General features: G+C 42.4%; 1 protein-coding gene and 2 long non-coding RNA genes across 4 annotated transcripts; 1 reads left to right on the plus strand and 2 right to left on the minus strand.

The window, feature by feature from the left end:
* The first annotated feature begins 670 nt into the window (after positions 1-670).
* On the plus strand, positions 671-16,399 carry LOC118395791 (lysophosphatidic acid phosphatase type 6-like). Of its 2 annotated transcripts, none has more exons than XM_035789717.2 (11): positions 671-979; positions 1,354-1,582; positions 2,035-2,163; positions 6,326-6,456; positions 8,598-8,677; positions 8,783-8,870; positions 9,005-9,137; positions 9,673-9,773; positions 9,965-10,057; positions 12,708-12,873; positions 14,747-16,399. In XM_035789717.2, exons 2-11 carry the CDS (start codon positions 1,364-1,366, stop codon positions 14,879-14,881), a joined length of 1,275 nt encoding a protein of 424 aa, XP_035645610.1. In that variant the 5' UTR covers positions 671-979; positions 1,354-1,363; the 3' UTR covers positions 14,882-16,399. The 2 variants fall into 2 exon arrangements, with proteins under 2 accessions (XP_035645610.1, XP_035645611.1); XM_035789718.2 differs by lacking the exon at positions 671-979 and adding an exon at positions 1,087-1,228.
* Positions 6,570-8,591, minus strand: LOC127915046 (uncharacterized). The gene is made up of 6 exons (XR_008090017.1): positions 8,119-8,591; positions 7,915-8,067; positions 7,609-7,710; positions 7,456-7,506; positions 7,338-7,404; positions 6,570-6,776 (listed from the first exon to the last, which is right to left on the minus strand). It is a non-coding gene; the product is annotated as an uncharacterized LOC127915046 (long non-coding RNA).
* A 1,358-nt stretch (positions 16,400-17,757) lies between the features above and the next one.
* On the minus strand, positions 17,758-18,612 carry LOC118396172 (uncharacterized). The gene is made up of 3 exons (XR_004828149.2): positions 18,313-18,612; positions 17,937-18,042; positions 17,758-17,790 (listed from the first exon to the last, which is right to left on the minus strand). It is a non-coding gene; the product is annotated as an uncharacterized LOC118396172 (long non-coding RNA).
* Between the last annotated feature and the right edge of the window lie 625 nt (positions 18,613-19,237).

The following is a 19,237-nucleotide window of genomic DNA, read 5'->3' on the forward strand; positions in this document are numbered from 1 at the left end:
ACGGGAGGGGTCTAAAGATCAACTTCAGAACAGGGTTAGTAGGCCTAAGCAGGGGAATTGATGCCATTTCATTTCCAGACAGAAGAAACATTTAAAGACTTAGTTGTCAAGTAAATCTCCACACATAAAACCATAGACTGTTGGCTTATATATGTGTAACAGGGTCAGGATTGCCTTGTTACAAGTAGTAACTTTGATATATAGTTTGTTTCTAGGTGTGGCACCGTGTAGCTCATTCAGGTAAAGCACTACTTTCTTGGAACATGGTTTTTATTTACATCAGTGTGTGTTTTAAAGGGGAAGGACTACATTTTTATAATTAGCCTTGAGCATCAGCCATTTAGTAGTTAACTTGCTGTATTTAATATTATAGCTCTGTGTGGCTTCACTGTGTGCTGTGATGTTCCTCTTCACTAGAACCTCATTTGAGTGCTGGAGATTTACGCTTGCTGTGACATATTCACGTGGAGTGGACTAAAGTTTGTAGACTTTACCTTTGCAAAAATCGCGTTGTTTAAAGAGCACAAAGGCAAATTGAGTCACGCGCGCTTCACAGACTAGGCGTTCTCTCACGGAAATATGCAGATATTGCTAGAGCGCGCCAATGGGATCTCGTTAGCTCGTGCTTGGCTCTGCCCCTTCTTGTATGTTCTGCCCTCCATGGCTCATTTGTTCCCATAGGAAACGAAAGAATGTTGTATATCTTGGTTTACTTATAAAATTATTTTAAAAACTGGCCTAATACAGTTAAGGGGGGAAGAGGGAAATGACGTTTGTGGGCAGCTTTTTCGGGAAGAGTAGTTTACCGCTACCATTGATTCGCTTTGAAAGCATGGATCATACCAGAAAGGACTACATATTCCAAAAAACCTTTTATCCTTAACCGGTGCAGTGTTTTCAAAATAGCCTGAGTTAGTCCATAGGGGATTTTTATCTGAAAAATTTGTTGGCTAGTTAACTGTTCCAGTGCTTATTAAACGTAAGTACATTTGAGTTCAAAGCCGTGTACCATTCAAGTAGCTTGAGATGTAACGTTAGCTAACCCCTAATCGATAGAATGACTCATTTCTTACGTTTGACATTAACTAGCTAGCTACGGCTAGCTAGCTAAGAGTCATTAGCTCAGTGGCAGCCAGCTTGTTCGTAGCTCCTGCTTCAAAACTTGCTGCCATCGCCACCAAAATATCAAGTGCCAGGTTCAACCATATTGCAGTTGTATAACTACCCGGTAATTAAACTCTGGAGTCGCAGACATTACAATGTATGAAGATCATAAACTGGTTCGTTGTAAATTATTGACTGTGCTAGCTAAATATGTTTTCAATGTTGTACTTGTGCGGTCTGTCTCGGCAGCACATTAATCATGAGGATGAGGAAGCTCTGGACCAAAGCAGGTGTTCTGGGCTCGGTATCCATGGCGTTTGGATCCATGTTCTGGTCTCAGAAGAAGACGGTAACGACTCAGACGGGTTCGACCACCGCATGCACGGAACCACCTTCTCCTTATGAGCTCAAACTCGTGCAAGTCCTGTTCCGCCACGGAGCCCGAACTCCGCTGAAGTCTATACCGGATGTCATGGAGGTGAGGGACCATTTGTGTCAAATATGGTGAATAACTAATACATTAAGATGTCCCACTCATGCCTTTTACCGTAGAAAACAATATGAGTTCCGGTCTGCTTAACGGGGTGGCTCTCCCATAGGCACCAATGCATTAGCAGCTGGGTGTGAATGATCTACTTAATGTATTCACTTAATTCATTAACCAGAACAAATGAGGGAGTGGGATGTCTTGTTTCCTTTTCCATCTCTGCCTGTGTTCTGCCCCTGAACAAGGCAGTTAACCCACTGTTCTTAGGCCGTCATTGAAAATAAGAATTTGTTCTTAACTGACTTGCCTACTTAAATCAAGGTTTAAAAAATAATATATATATATTTTTTTAAACGTTTAGCCTCATTGACAAGACAATGCATGCTAAAGGTATGGTCACCAGTATCTGAAAAGCTCAAATACTTCCTTGTCCTGTCTCTCAGGCCCAGTGGGTGCCTAATCTCCTGGAACCCCCAGCACACACACATATCAACTATGTGGTGACAGACCTGGAAGGAGGTCCACGCCCCTCCTCACCGGTGGAGGACAGCTACCGGGCCAACATACTGAGTGTGAGTGTGTGTGTGTGTAGAGGAAGTTGTACCTAGAGAGATAGGGTCAGGGCGAGGAGTAGGCGCTTTGATAAGTATGGTTAGGGCCGTTACGGTGACCGTATTTCTGCCACACCGGCTGTCACGAGTCATGAAGGCAGTCAAATTCCACAGGACTGTTTAGTCACAGTAATTAGGCTTCTCCAAGCTCTGATGCTGCTGATGGTCATTAGTAGTCTGCCAAACTTGCTAACTGTCTTGTGATCAGCACGCTATTGTTCTTATCTAATCACTGACATCAATGCAAATGTAATCGAAAATCTTATCAAACACTTCATGAGAGCCCATGTTGCGCAACATTTCTACAGGCTATGCAATTGCGTGAGAATGTGATGGCCTCTATTTAAAAAGAGGCATATCCCATCAGTTTCTATAGGCTAGACCTACTACATTTATTTCTCAACTTTCCTAATATTAAGCACATTTCTTACCTTTACAACAAGAGTATAGCCTAACTGGCTGGCATGAAAATGAACCACAGGAAAAGCGTCCTCCATTCGAGGACAATGACTAACACAGCCTGGAGGTGTGTTAAGGGCTATTTGACCAAGAAGGAGAATGATGTAGTGCTGCATCAGATGACCTGGCCTCCACAATCACCCGGCCTCAATCCAATTGAGATGGTTTGGGATGAGTTGGACAGCAGAGTGAAGGAAAAGCAGCCAACAAGTGCGCAGCATATGTGGGAACGCCTTCAAGAATGTTGGAAAAGCATTCCCCATGAAGCTGGTTGAGAGAATGTCAAGAGTGTCCAAAGCTGTCATCAAGGCAAAGGGTGGTTACTTTGAAAAATCTCAAATATAAAATACATTTCTTTAACACTTTTTTGTTTTTTACATGATTCCATGTGTTATTTCATAGTTTTGATGTCTTATTCTACAATGTAGGAAATAGTAAAAATAAAGAGAACCCCTTGAATGAGTAGGTGTCCAAACTTTTGACTGGTACTGTATATATTATCACTTGTGAATGAAGCATATATAAAATAAGTAAATGCCCAGCTTTGTGCAGTAAGGCAAGAAACGGTGCATGCCCTTTTTTCGAATCATAGTTGATCACCCCATGTAACGTAGCCAATAGGCCTATATGTTTTGATACGGTTTGTATCACAACTAACGTGGCCAAATGGCTTCTTAAAATTAAGCACATTAATCCACTTTGCAACGGCTGTAGAGCCTAATTGGCATGCATAAGCAGCGCGTGAGTTTCAAGTTTTGGGAAGATAATTTTCACCATGAAAATGCACCTTTAAAATAAAATTGCATGCATAATCGTGTTTGCGGTCACTTTTGAAAATGGTGTTTTCCTTTTAATTGATTGCATTTTGGATCATTTGCGCTTATAGCCTACTGCAATGTGCGCATTGATGCTCTTATAATGTAAAGAAATAGCCTAATAGTTTATCAACATTTTAAGCAAAACGTTCTGGTCTGTTGCATCAGTCCTCATTGCTTAAAAATGCTAGTGGTTGTATTCATTTGGGCTCTATCGCAGCCCACAACTGTCCAAGACTATGTTTAAAATATGTATTTCTCGCACAGAATAGAATAGGTCAACCTTTGTACCATGGGGGATGGTAGATTGACATAGGCTAGTGCTTTTGCTGTTCGTTAGGCCTACTCATCTTGTTGGCTGCCATAAAGTAAATGTGGACAGTTCTTCCAATATCTTCAATATTATGCTCGGAATTAGATAAGGACGTGCGCAGTTGCATCCCAGATGTGTTTTTCACTTGTAGCATTTGAGAAAGACCCGATCGATCACCTGACGGGCATTGGCTAATAAGAATTGAGCTATTTGAGAGAGCCATGTGAGTGAGAGGTGCTTCAGAGCATGCAGCCAGGAGAAGGGAATTATAATTTGTATATTCAGCCCAATGGCACAATGTACACTGGCTGCAAAAGGCATGGATTTTTTTATGGGGCATTAAGGCCACACAAACGGGATGCTGCCGGGAATTTTGAGGCTTTAACATGCTTGTCAAATTGTGAATGAGAGACTGATAAAGTGTGTACAGCCTGTGCAAATAACAAAGCAGAGCTCATAACTTTCATGCAACTGTTTTCAAATCATCATTAGAGTCACATCATCCAGCCTTAGAATGTATTAATAATCAAAACAAATAGCCCAACATTTGTATCGCAACTAAAGTAGCATAAATAACTAAATTAGGCATATAGGAGGACCTGTTTATTTCCTAACCGCAATACACAGAATAGCTACATGTGCTCACTCCCTCAAATCGTTTGGAGAAAATATCCTTTCTATTTTATTCAGCTATGTTCAATTGTTTTCTTCATAATATAAGAAAATGCCACGGAATTCTAAGCAAATCTTGTCAGCTATATGAACTAGTGTAGCCCACAGCCATATGGCATAGCCAGTTCTGGGCACAACATAAGGACAACTTATGTTCTTCTGAAATGGACTACATTTTCTTCATATCATGTTTCTTTAGATCTCTCTTTTAAAAAATGATTTATTGTTTTATTAAATGGATTTATTTTATTATTATTTTTAAATTAAAAAATATTTTTATTTTTTTGTGGATCAGCTTAATATTGCGGAAAGAATGTTGCTTCCATCAATGTAATTGTCTGCATCATTTCCAATCCCCCATACATTTTTGGGGTAAATATATACAGTATATCACAAAAGTGAGTACACCCCTCACATCTTTGTAAATATTTGAATATATCTTTTCATGTGACAACACTGAAAATATTACACTTTGCTACAATGTAAAGTAGTGAGTGTACAGCTTGTATAACAGTGTACATTTGCTGTCCCCTCAAAATAACTCAACACACAGCCATTAATGTCTAAACCGATGGCAAAAAAAAGTGAGTACACCCCTAAGTGAAAATGTCCAAATTGGGCCCAAAGTGTCAATATTTTGTGTGGCCACCATCATTTTCCAGCACTGCCTTAACCCTCTTGGGCATGGAGTTCACCAGAGCTTCACAGGTTGCCACTGGAGTCCTCTTCCACTCCTCCATGACGACATCACGAAGCTGGTGGATGTTAGAGACCTTGCACTCCTCCACCTTCCGTTTGAGGATGCCGCACAGATGCTCAATAGGGTTTAGGACTGGAGACATGCTTGGCCAGTCCATCACCTTTACCCTCAGCTTCTTTAGCAAGGCAGTGGTTGTCATACGTAGAATGTATGCACACATGACTGTAAGTCGCTTTGGATAAAAGCGTCTGCTAAATGGCATATATTATTATTATTATTATACTTGCCTTTAGTGAGAGGTCTAATGCTTTAATATTTAATCATTTCTGCCATCCGAATTCATATTCATTATATAAATAGGCCCTTTTAATTTTATCTGGCTTGCCGTTCCAAATAAAATTGAATAATTTTTGTTCATATAATTTAAAAAGCAGGTCACTAGGTATAGGCAAAACCATAAGCAAATAGGTAAACTGTGATTAAACTAAAGAGTTAATCAGGGTGATTTTTCCACAAATAGACAGGTATTTTCCTTTCCATGGTAGCAAGATCTTGTCTATTTTTGCTAACTTTCAATAAAAATTATTGGCATGAGATCATGTCTTTCTTTTAGGATTTGTATACCGAGTATGTCCACTGCTCCGTCAGACCAAATGGATTTATTAGACATGTTCCAGGTCTGTGAGAGCCAGAAATCTTGCTTGTTTGTAGGTGACCAAATACTTATTTTCCACCATAATTTGCAAATAAATTAATTAAAAATCCTATAATGTGATTTTCTGGATTTTTTTTCTCTCATTTTGTCTGTCATAGTTGAAGTGTACCTATGATGAAAATTACAGGCCTCTCTCATATTTTTAAGTGGGAGAACTTGCACAATTGGTGGCTGAATAAATACTTTTTTGCCCCACTGTAATCAAAATGTTTTTTATTTTATACTGAGTATGTCATGTACAATTATAATTCAAATGCTTTTAACTGATTGAACAAATATATATATATATATATATATATATATTTGTTTATTTGTGGTGTGGTTTTCATGCCTCACTTGCACACTGTTTTTTCCAGTTTTTTTTATCTGTACTGTTTTGTCTTTCACTTATTTTCTTTGGTGTGAATAAATAAAATCTAACCTTTGACCCCTGTCCTTTTCCCCTGAAGGGGGGTACGTACCCAGGTCAGTTGACCACGGTGGGCATGCAACAGCTGTATGAGCTGGGAGAGAGGCTGAGGAAGAGGTACATCAAGGACACGGCCTTCCTCAACCCCACCTTCAGCCCTACAGAGGTCTAGTAAGTACCACAACCTTCCTCAACCCCCATCTTCAGCCCTACAGAGGTTTAGTAAGTACTGCAGCCTTCCTCAACCCCCACCTTCAGCCCTACAGAGGTCTAGTAAGTACCACAACCTTCCTCAACCCCCATCTTCAGCCCTACAGAGGTTTAGTAAGTACTGCAGCCTTCCTCAACCCCCACCTTCAGCCCTACAGAGGTCTAGGAAGTACCATAGCCTTTCTCAACCCCCACCTTCAGCCCTACAGAGGTTTAGTAAGTACTGCAGCCTTCCTCAACCCCCACCTTCAGCCCTACAGAGGTCTAGTAAGTACCACAACCTTTCTCAACCTCCACCTTCAGCCCTACAGAGGTTTAGTAAGTACCATAGCCTTTCTCAACCCCCACCTTCAGCCCTACAGAGGTCTAGGAAGTACCATAGCCTTTCTCAACCCCCACCTTCAGCCCTACAGAGGTCTAGTAAGTACTACAGCCTTCCTCAACCCCCACCTTCAGCCCTACAGAGGTCTAGTAAGTACCACAACCTTTCTCAACCTCCACCTTCAGCCCTACAGAGGTCTAGGAAGTACCATAGCCTTTCTCAACCCCCACCTTCAGCCCTACAGAGGTCTAGGAAGTACCATAGCCTTCCTCAACCCCCACCTTCAGCCCTACAGAGGTCTAGGAAGTACCATAGCCTTTCTCAACCCCCACCTTCAGCCCTACAGAGGTCTAGTAAGTACCATAGCCTTTCTCAACCCCCACCCTCAGCCCTACAGAGGTCTAGGAAGTACCATAGCCTTCCTCAACCCCCACCTTCAGCCCTACAGAGGTCTAGTAAGTACTGCAGCCTTCCTCAACCCCCACCTTCAGCCCTACAGCGGTCTAGTAAGTACCACAACCTTCCTCAACCCCCACCTTCAGCCCTACAGAGGTCTAGGAAGTACCATAGCCTTTCTCAACCCCCACCTTCAGCCCTACAGAGGTCTAGTAAGTACTGCAGCCTTCCTCAACCCCCACCTTCAGCCCTACAGAGGTCTAGTAAGTACCACAACCTTCCTCAACCCCCACCTTCAGCCCTACAGAGGTCTAGTAAGTACCATAGCCTTTCTCAACCCCCACCCTCAGCCCTACAGAGGTCTAGGAAGTACCATAGCCTTCCTCAACCCCCACCTTCAGCCCTACAGAGGTTTAGTAAGTACTGCAGCCTTCCTCAACCCCCATCTTCAGCCCTACAGAGGTCTAGGAAGTACTGCAGCCTTCCTCAACCCCCACCTTCAGCCCTACAGAGGTCTAGTAAGTACTGCAGCCTTCCTCAACCCCCACCTTCAGCCCTACAGAGGTCTAGTAAGTACTGCAGCCTTCCTCAACCCCCACCTTCAGCCCTACAGAGGTCTAGTAAGTACCACAACCTTCCTCAACCCCCACCTTCAGCCCTACAGAGGTCTAGGAAGTACCATAGCCTTCCTCAACCCCCACCTTCAGCCCTACAGAGGTCTAGTAAGTACCACAACCTTCCTCAACCCCCACCTTCAGCCCTACAGAGGTTTAGTAAGTACTGCAGCCTTCCTCAACCCCCACCTTCAGCCCTACAGAGGTTTAGTAAGTACTGCAGCCTTCCTCAACCCCCACCTTCAGCCCTACAGAGGTTTAGTAAGTACTGCAGCCTTCCTCAACCCCTACCTTCAGCCCTACAGAGGTCTAGTAAGTACCACAACCTTCCTCAACCCCCACCTTCAGCCTTACAGAGGTCTGATATGTACCACAGCCACATGTGCTCTTGTCAATAGCCTGGTAGTCACGTTCTGTAGCCAACTCAGATCCGCATCTAGGTAACATGAAGGTAACTTAAGTAACATCAGCCTAGCTAACGTATAGGTCACCTAGGTAACGAGAATGGCTTACTCAGAAAAACTTCCAAATGGACTAATTCGAGGTAAAAAGGAGTTGGAGCACTCAACAAAACAAGACAGAGATTGATTTTGTCATTGTTGTTGAGCACCACTCCTTTCCTTTTTTGCTGAAGCGTAAAGGCCCACCTGAGCTGTTACCTAGGTAACATCAGGCTAGGTAACATAAAGGTTGAAATCATAATACCACAGTACATGTACAAGACATTGATATATTCTTCTAATATATATGCCGTTTCGTCTCTCTCCCAGTGTGCGTTCCACTAACATTGTAAGGACCATAGAGTCTGCCAAGTGCCTGGTGGCAGGGCTGTTCCAGCAAAGCCAGAGTGGTAGGTGTCACTGTATGTTTGTTTGTTTATGTGCGTATGAGGTGTGTGTGTCAAAGACCAGTATTTCCGATCTCCTAATGTTGCTCCCCCTCTCTTCTTCTGAAGACATGGTTTCCATTCTGACGACTGAGGCAGAGTCAGAGATCCTGTACCCTAACTACCATGGGTGCAGATTGCTCAAACACCTCAGCGGGTTAGTGAGTGACTGGCTGGGTCCCTTTCCTATACATTTTTGTGTTTGGCTGGACCTCTCACTCTTTAATGTTCGTGATTGGTTGTTTCTGTCTTGTTGATTTTTGTGATTGGCTGTGTCTGTGTGTGCTGTAGTCATCGCTGGGCGGAGTCGTCCACTCTGCCAGACATCGCTGCGGACTTGAGGAGCATCCAGAGTGCTCTGGGCATCGCTGCCCACCAACGGGTTGACTTCATCCTCATCAGGGATGACATGGTGGCCAGAGAGGTGACACAATGCAACAAATATATATATTCTTAATTTCAAACCTTTTCTTGACAAAATGTATTATGAGATCCAAAGGTATAAATAGTGATACTGTCATTGTCACGACTTCTGCCAAAGTCGGTTCCTCTCCTTGTTCGGGCCGCGCCCGGTGTTGCCAATCTTCTAGCCATCATCGATCCATTTTTCATTTTCCATTTGTTTTGTCGTGTCTTCTCACACACCTGGTCTCAGTATCCCTCATTACATGTTGTGTATTTAACCCTCTTCCCCCCATGTCTTTGTACAGAATTGTTTATTGTAAGTGCATGTGCACATTTTCTCTGGTGCGCGACGAGTTTTGTACCCATTTGTTTATTGTTCTGGTTTCCAGGGGTTTTATGAATATAACTGCTCTGTTGAATACCCAGTTTTGCTCTCCTGCGCCTTACTTCCCTTCCCTTTTGCTAGTTACAGCAAAAATGACTTAGTCATTTTGTTTGCATTGCATGGAGATGTTACCATGACAAAGTGTGTGTGTGTGTGTGTGTTATATCAGACACACGGACTGCCCTGCCCACCAATCCTGGACTCCTGGAGGAACACAGTGGAGCAGAGAGCTGTGGAGATGATCTGTCACATCTACGAACCCAGCAAGAGGTCAGGGGTCAAAGGGTAGTGGGATGTAAATACAGATGGGCCTGTGTAGAGGGCCAGGTAGTAGAACAGAGACAATATAGTTCCCTGTTTCATGAGCATAAACTGCTTTCTTATTCCACATTCAGAAATAAATTCCCCCAAGACAGTTGTTGTTTCCTTCATCTTGTCTGAGGCTTGCTTGTTGTGATCAGGGAGAACCTGCAGCTGTGTGTGGGTCCCCTCTTCCACACCCTGATGGGCAACATTGAAGACCATATACAGGGCACAACCTCAGAGTCCAACAGGTGAGTTAGTTTTACTTTTGATTGCATTCATTTTGAATGGGGCTGTGAACCGGAGCTGCCTCCCGGCCGTGAACCGGGTGCCCCGCTCTGGCCAACGACGAAGTGACCTAGATTTTAGCATGTGGATTAATCAACAACAAAAAAATAATAATAATCAAATGTATTTATATAGTCCTTCTTACATCAGCTGATATCTCAAAGTGCTGTACAGAAACCCAGCCTAAAACCCCAAACAGCAAGCAATGCAGGTGTAGAAGCAAGGAAAAACTCCCTAGAAAGGCCAAAATCTAGGAAGAAACCTAGAGAGGAACCAGGCTATGAGGGGTGGCCAGTCCTCTTCTAGCTGTGCCGGGTGGAGATTATAACAGAACATGGCCAAGATATTAAAATGTTCATAAATGACCAGCATGGTCAAACAATAATAATCACAGTAGTTGTCGAGGGTGCAACAAGTCAGCACCTCAGGAGTAAATGTCAGTTGGCTTTTCTTTGCCGATCATTGTATCTCTACCGCTCCTGCTGTCTCTAGAGAGTTGAAAACAGCAAGTCTGGGACAGGTAGCACGTCCAGTGAACAGGTCAGGATTCAGTGTTTTCACATGCAAAAGTGATTGCTTTTGATTTAGCTGCCTTCCCAATGAAAACGATTTTGAAAATTTGAACATATACAGTGGGGCAAAAAAGTATTTAGTCAGCCACCAATTGTGCAAGTTCTCCCACTTAAAAAGATGAGAGAGGCCTGTCATTTTTATCATAGGTACACTTCAACTATGACAGACAAAATGAGGGGGAAAAATCCAGAAAATCACATTGTAGGATTTTTAATGAATTTATTTGCAAATTATGGTGGAAAATAAGTATTTGGTCACCTACAAACAAGCAAAATTTCTGGCTCTCACAGACCTGTAACTTCTTCTTTAAGGGGCTCCTCTGTCCTCCACTCGTTACCTGTATTAATGGAACCTGTTTGAACTTGTTATCGGTATAAAAGACACCTGTCCACAACCTCAAGCAGTCACACTCCAAACTCCACTATGGCCAAGACCAAAGAGCTGTCAAAGGACACCAGAAACAAAATTGTAGACCTGCACCAGGCTGGGAAGACTGAATCTGCAATAGGTAAGCAGCTTGGTTTGAAGAAATCAACTGTGGGAGCAATTATTAGGAAATGGAAGACATACAAGACCACTGATAATCTCCCTCGATCTGGGGATCCACGCACGATCTCACCCCGTGGGGCCAAAATGATCACAAGAACGGTGAGCAAAAATCCCAGAACCACACGGGGGGACCTAGTGAATGACCTGCAGAGATCTGGGACCAAAGTAACAAAACCTACCATCAGTAACACACTACACCGCCAGGGACTCAAATCCTGCAGTGCCACACATGTCCCCCTGCTTAAGCCAGTACATGTCCAGGCCCAGCTGAAGTTTTCTAGAGAGCATTTGGATTATCTAGAAGAAGATTGTGAGAATGCCATATGGTCAGATGAAACCAAAATATAACTTTTTGGTAAAAACTCAACTCGTCATGTTTGGACGACAAAGAATGCTGAGTTGCATCCAAAGAACACCATACCTACTGTGAAGCATGGGGGTGGAACCATCATGCTTTGGGGCTGTTTTTCTGCAAAGGGACCAGGACTGATCCGTGTAAAGGAAAGATGAATGGGGCCATGTATCGTGAGATTTTGAGTGAAAACCTCCTTCCATCAGCAAGGGCATTGAAGATGAAACGTGGCTGGGTCTTTCAGCATGACAATGATCCCAAACACACCGCCCGGGCAACGAAGGAGTGGCTTCGTAAGAAGCATTTCAAGGTCCTGGAGTGGCCTAGCCATTCTCCAGATCTCAACCCCATAGAACATCTTTGGAGGGAGTTGAAAGTCCGTGTTGCCCAGCAACAGCCCCAAAACATCACTGCTCTAGAGGAGATCTGCATGGAGGAATGGGCCAAAATACCAGCAACAGTGTGTGAAAACCTTGTGAAGACTTACAGAAAACATTTGACCTCTGTCATTGCCAACAAAGGGTATATAACAAAGTATTGAGATAAACTTTTGTTATTGACCAAATACTTATTTTCCACCATAATTTGCAAATAAATTCATTAAAAAATCCTACAATGTGATTTTCTGGATATTTTTTTTTCATTTTGTCTGTCATAGTTGAAGTGTACCTATGATGAAAATTACAGGCCTCTCTCATATTTTTAAGTGGGAGAACTTGCACAATTGGTGGCTGACTAAATACTTTTTTGCCCCACTGTATTTTATGGGAAAAAGAGATGCATGTTTCTGAACGATGCATCATGCTGCCTTGGTGACAACATGAATGAGTGGTGCAGATTACGGTTTGATTTGAGAAGGGAGTGCCTGCAAGGGATTGATGATTAGTTGTCATGTAGAATCAGGTGTGCTTGTCCAGGGCCACAAACAAAATATGTACTGTTTGGGGGTACTAGAGGTATGCAATATAAAACAGCCAATAAGAGATTTATTGAGCTGCAGATCTCAACCCAACCACTTGATGGTAGCAAATGTAATTTTCTAAATGGCACATTCTTCATTTTTCGTTCCCTACCCCTACTTGTTGCTGAACATCAGAAATGTTCTGAGGGCATTTTCACATATGTGTTTTTTCTCTCAGGAAGCTGTTCCTGTACTCTGCCCACGACACCACTCTGATGCCCTGTCTCATGGCTCTGGGGGTTTTTGACATGCAATGGCCACCGTACGCCGCTGACATCACCCTGGAGCTGCATCAACACAGGCAAACCAAAGAGGCCTTTGTCAAAGTGTCCTACATTGGCAAGGTATGGTCTAGGGCAGGGTTTCCGTTAGCCGGCAATTTCCCGATTTTGGCCCAAATTAAATAAATGAAAAACCGATCAATTAAACTGTTGCCACCCAGAAAGAAAATCCCATTGCAAAATAATGCTTTTTATTCATTGATGGAAATACCAGTTGATGGAAATACATTTGACCATCATGCTTATCGGTTTATAGCACAGGAGGCTGGTGGCACCTTAATTGTGGGGAACGGCTTGTGGTAATGACTGGAGTGGAATCAGTTGAATGGTATCAAACACATGGAAACTATGTGTTTGATTCCATTCACTCCGTTTCAGACATTATTAGGAGCCTTCCTACACTGGTCTATAGGTTAACTAGCATAATTTTATGGAATTAAATTGGCCTGTGTGTATCGTGTGTTAAAACAGTTTTGGTGTATGATTAAAAGATCGCCTCCCATTCACCTTTCAAGTGCAGTCAAAAAGGCTATCAGTGTGTCACCCTCCACTTTACAATGTGAGCTGAAGGCAGTATGCATTTTGAAAACATACTTAATTGTTTGAAACCTGAATGTTTTATTTCATATTATGAGGCCTGTTTTACCTTGCTTCAAAGTAGCCTATATGCTAAATCTGACCATAGAAACGTGTAGGCAATTATTTTTATTAAGACTTCATAGGTGGCACATGAGTTTCAAGTTTGGGGAAGCTTACAATTTATCCTGCCATGTCTACCGTTATGCATGCCAGTTATGATTTTCATATAATCATTTTTGTGGATTAGTTTTATTTTATCAATAACGTTTTTGTTTCTCAAAATCATTGTCATGTGGTTAATCATAATCTGAATTGAAATGATTAAAATCTAAAAGTTAAAAATCAACTAATGCGAGATCACCAGCCTCTGCCGTATTGACACACCGTGACCCATTGGTGGCTAAAGAAATTAGTGCATAGAGCTCATAGCCTATAACTGCCCTTGTTCTTACACACCAAGGATTGGTGATTATTGAGGATAAGATTGTTGGAAAGATTTTTTAAATATATAGCACTTTGTGACATCAGCTGGTGTAAAAAGGGCTTTATAAATGTATAAATACATTTGATTGAAATAGCTTACCTTAACATATTAAAACTATAGTTCTTTATCATTTGCATTGGATGTTAAACACTTTACATTTACCACTGGTGACATGTTCTGGGGAATCATTTTTTTATGTAAGGGCAAACAATTCACACAAACAATGAATGCACAAGAATTGACAGGAGACAGCTGAGCCGTTCTGGAGAGACACACATCCCCCCCCTTGTCTCAACATTTTACAATTATGCTCAAGACGCATTATCTTCACACACATTTTAGATGTTTTTCACTGACAGCCGCAATTCAATAATCCGCTAAGCCTATTGCCAAGCGTGTTTCCCAAATAGACATCGGACTACGACCGTGTGATTTTTGAAACAATCCACATCATATAGCAACCCATCCTAGTTGTTGCCACTTTAGATTCCCTCTCTTTCTAAGTTTCCAACAGAGATTTCCATCTCTCACATATGGAACAGCTATCAGGTGTGCTGTTTAGAATGGTGTTTTCCCAGAAGCGCTCTTTTGAATGGTGTTTTCCCACAAATTGTATTTGCCCTAATGGGTTATACATCCAATGCTTATGGGTCCGGTACATTTCCAAATGGCCGGTAAATTATAATCTTCCCGGTCACATTGTCCAGTGCCATATTTTCCGAACTGAGAACTTGGTCTAGGGCGCAAGTGAGCTAGGGAAGAGGCAAGGCTCATATTTAAACACTTTCAGGACCCTCTTTCTCTCTGAGAAAGTTAGTGATCTCTTTTTGTGTGTGTCTCTTTCTTATGTTCTTTGTTTCTTTGTGTCTGTAGGACCAGTTGATTCCAGGCTGTAGTGGAGTCTACTGCCCCCTGCAGGAATTCAAGCAGGCCTTCTCTAACTACTCACTGACCTCTGAACTCTATGAGTCGCTCTGCAACCGCACAGAGGGCATGGCCGACCCCTGAGGCTTCCACACTCTCACTGTTACCAGCCACCCTGTTTACATCCCACCAAACATCCACTCTCCAGCCCTAGCCTAGCATTAGCCCGTGTATTAGAGTAGTTAGTATGTTAGGATACCTCATTGTTTAAGCCAGGGGTGGGCAAACCTTTTGTCTTGAGGGCCATATCGGGATTTAGAAATTCGATGAAGGGCCGTACAGATTTTTGGGGGCTTTTTTTATCTATACATTTTTTTTAATCAATTTGCAGGCCAGAAAATAGGTCCATTGTAAAATGGGTCCATTATAAATAACCCATTGGGCTCCCTAGTGGCACAGCATCTCAGTGCTAGAGATGTCACTACAGACCCTTGTTCGATTCCAGGCTGAATCACAACTGGCTGCGGTTGGGAGTCCCATAGGGTGGCGCACAATTGGCCCAGCATTGTCTGGGGTAGGCCATCATTGTAAATAAGAATTTGTTCTTAACTGGCTTGCCTAGTTAAATAAATCAAATCAAATAGGTCCATTATAATGTTCTATCTAGTTTTAGACATTCAAGTGTGGCCTGGAGTGTTTATGTTAACCTAAATTATCATTTCCCCCCCACATTTATTTTATTATTTTGTATCTCCCGTGGGCTGGATTGAATGGTCATGTGGGCCAGAGTTTGCCTGTCCCTGGTCTAAATGTACAAAGGTAGCGTCACTGTCAAAGTGGATAACTGGCTTTGAAACCACACCCAGGGCAATAGGCATCCTGTGTGGTACTGCTTCAACAGGTTAAGATAGTCAGTCCTGTGTGGATCAGTTGGTAGAGCATGGTGCTTGTAAACACCAGGTTTCTGGGTTCGATTCCCATGGGGGACCAGTACGAAAATGTATGCACACGCTTTGGATAAGAGCGTCTGCTAAATGACTAAGATTAAGAAAATTTTACTTTACAAAGTAAATCTTAATAATATTGAAATAATCTGGTGATATTATAATGCCTAAAATGTTGCCAATTATAATCATAAATGTACTTTCTGCGACAGTACTATGCACAGAGTGATGTGCTTCTATGTCTGTAGATACACTGCATTTACCTGGTTATTACTTTATGCACAGCACTGTAAATGACAGGGCTTATAGACTTTCTGAAATGTTCTGGCTTTGTTTTTTTTGAGAGTGAACCAAAATGCTTCACAGCAAACTGCAATCTTCTCCTCAGGGGAAAACCAAGCACTTCATGTACATAGTGCTCATTAACCAAGGGTACCAAAATGTATGGTGTGTATGAGAGTGTGTGTTTACCCACTCAGAATCATTCATTTTAGGACCTTTTTAAAAAGGGATTTATTCTGTTTACGATATGTTGTGAGTGAAACAGTAGGTGCCTTCTTTTAGGAATGTGTTGATTATATTGAGTGTATAAATTATATGCATGGACATGTGAGCAAATATACACTACACACTGGAGTGTTTATTGGTTCTAGGTCTCATCATGGGGAGTTGACATGACTTTGGAGTGGTGGTTATAATAAAGAGTTGGTCAAGGCTTTGTCTGTCTCTAATGTGCAACACCAGTGGTCATATGGTCAGTCAGTGGTCGTCGTAAGGATACCTGACCCACAGTTTTCAGTCATGTGTTAGATCATGTATCATGGATGACTGTATGATGTAAGACAAACCGGCTCCAAGACAATGGGCGCATTTGAGCAGATCAGTCGGTGAAAATGGTTGGTCACCACTTATCAAAGGGGATAACAATTGTCTGACTTGAGCCAACATGTTGACTGCATGAACTTTACAAAAACCATGTGATCAAAGGTCATGACGTTTTGACTGCAGTCGACTACACTTATCTGCAGTTGCTCCAGAGACGGAAGAGGAAGCGAGACAACCCACACCCCGGAAGTTCGTTCCTGACTCCATCCGCAGTTCTCGTCCCAGTTCTAGAAGGCGTTCTGCACCCTCATTGGGTTGTTGGCCAGCCTGTCCTCCGGGTTCCAGTCCAACGGCCTAGTCGGAGCAAGCCAACCAGGACCTCGAGGAGAACCTGAGCCCTAGGACCATGCCTCGGGACTACCTGGCATAATGACTCCTGGCTGTCCCCAGTCCAACTGGTCGTGATGCTGATCCAGTTTCTGCTGTTTTGCCTGTGGCTATGGAACACTGACCTGTTCACAGGACGTGCTACATTGTCCCGGACCTGCTGTTTTCGACCCTCCCTCTCTCTCGCTCTCTCTACCACACCTGCTGTCTCAACCTCTGAATGCTCAGCCAACTGACATTTACTCCTGAGGTACTGACCTTGTTGCCACTCTACAACTACTGTGATTATTATTTGACCCTGCTGGTCATCTATGAACATCTTGAAGAATGCATTTCTAGGGAGTTTTTCCTAGCCACGTGCTTCCACATCTGCATTGCTTGATGTGTGAGATTTTAGGCTGGGTTTCTGTACAAGCACTTTGTGACATCTGAAGTTAAACGGGCTTTATAAATACATCTGATTTGATAGAGTAAAGTGAGAAACTTGAAATTACGTGTAAAATAACACATGGGCAGAATGTGATTCGGATCCTAAGTTTGGTTTCCACTAGTTACCACAGCCACAAATTTGGCAATATCAAAAAGATTCATTAAAACTGTATTCGTAGCCTGGCCTTTCAGAAAAGGCATGTTCGCTCCTCCTTCAGGAAGACATTTCCTGTTTTCTAAAACCTTACATTGTGCACATTTTCAAGACAACATAAACATAAGCAGGAGGCCTCAAAGTGTTTAGTGCGTAAAAGAAACACATGAGCAGAACATTGGGAGTTTTAGAAACAGGAAAAGGCATCCGGCTGGTGGGACGAATATCTTCCTCATTTAACCCAACCCATCTGAGTTAAGCTACTGACCTCTCTGCGCTTATCACAATGACTTGTCTGTTCCTGTTTTCGTTTCCTGCAGAAACAAGGTAACATGAATTAGGTATTTTATTGAAAATATAACTCCTGCTCAACTATAGATACAAGATGAGACCACAGTGCTTTAGGCAATGCAGATGTGATTGAACTGAGCTCTTAGGTACACTACTTTGAGCTACTCACCTACACAGCCAGACCATACAACAGATGTTAATGCAGAGAACCACTCCTCCAATAGCAGATGGAATTGTGAAGAGCAATAACCTCCGTAGGTTATATTCAGCATGATCTGTGTTAAGACAGAAACAACTGGGATTTTCAGGAGAGTTGACAAGTCTAAAACAAGTGTTATATTCCTTTGCTTTATAACAATATAGTAAACAATTGGGAGATAATAACCAAATAATAACATTATAACATTCAGTATTGAGGGTTTGCAATAATTATCACAATAATTTATATTTTTGTTAGTCAAAATTCTGGAAATTTATATCTGGCATGACAGAATACAGTTTCTTCTCCACATGTTACAGTATAAACAGAACATTACTTCCATTACCTGTGAGGTTATTAGTGATGGTCAAATTCCACTCCATTGTCCGTACACCACTTTGATCATCTGTTATTTGACAGCTGTAGCTCCCGGTGTCATTTAACTCTACATTAAAGATAGTCAGCTTTGTAGGTGGATCAACACTCATCCTGTCAGAGGTGAATTTTCGTTCAGATTTATTCAGTGTGTCACTATGAGAGAAAATAAGAACTGTGTCCTTCTTCCAGATGTATGATGCATTCGTCTCTGAGTTATTGCAAACCAAAGTAACAATTTCTCCCAAAGAAGCTGATTTATTTTTCAGATATTTTGTTGAGTCACCTGCTGACTCTATTGGAAAGGAAACAAGAAAGACAATGTTTTAAGTATTTTACTTTAAAGGACAGTGTGAGAATGTTTTGATTCCCGTAACATCCCACAGGTACTCAGCATTTTATTACTGAGTGATTTGCTGTGTGCTCAGAGTTAGATTTCAAGGTGGATTTCATATCCAAAAACCCCATCCCCCATTAATGATCCCGTCCCCAAAAACTGTCAGACTGGCCAATAGCTTCTTCCCCTAGACCATCAGGCTGCTGAATAGCCACTAAGCAGCTATCTGCTTCCCCTGTCCCCCACCTGCCACCTGAACTTACCCACACACCAGGGTGTCACCAGTGTTTTATGTTCATGTTAACTCTATTGTTATTGTGTCCGCCGAAGCCATGGCCCAGTGAGACACGGGTGCCAGCCCAGGCAGTTGGAAACAGAAAAGTCAGAGCCTTTTGGGTAAAACACTGGGGTAAATCCTCAGTGGAAATGCATCAAGAGAGTGCAGGAGTCTGGCCTAGTGGTAGCGCTGCCCACTCCATATCACACATCCCCCTGGCAACAGGGATTTGAGCCCTGTCTTGGCCACTCTGTCTGAGCCATAGAAATAGATTATATTAAA

Source organism: Oncorhynchus keta, chromosome 34 (genome assembly GCF_023373465.1).
Source record: "Oncorhynchus keta strain PuntledgeMale-10-30-2019 chromosome 34, Oket_V2, whole genome shotgun sequence".
Lineage (NCBI taxonomy): Eukaryota > Metazoa > Chordata > Actinopteri > Salmoniformes > Salmonidae > Oncorhynchus > Oncorhynchus keta.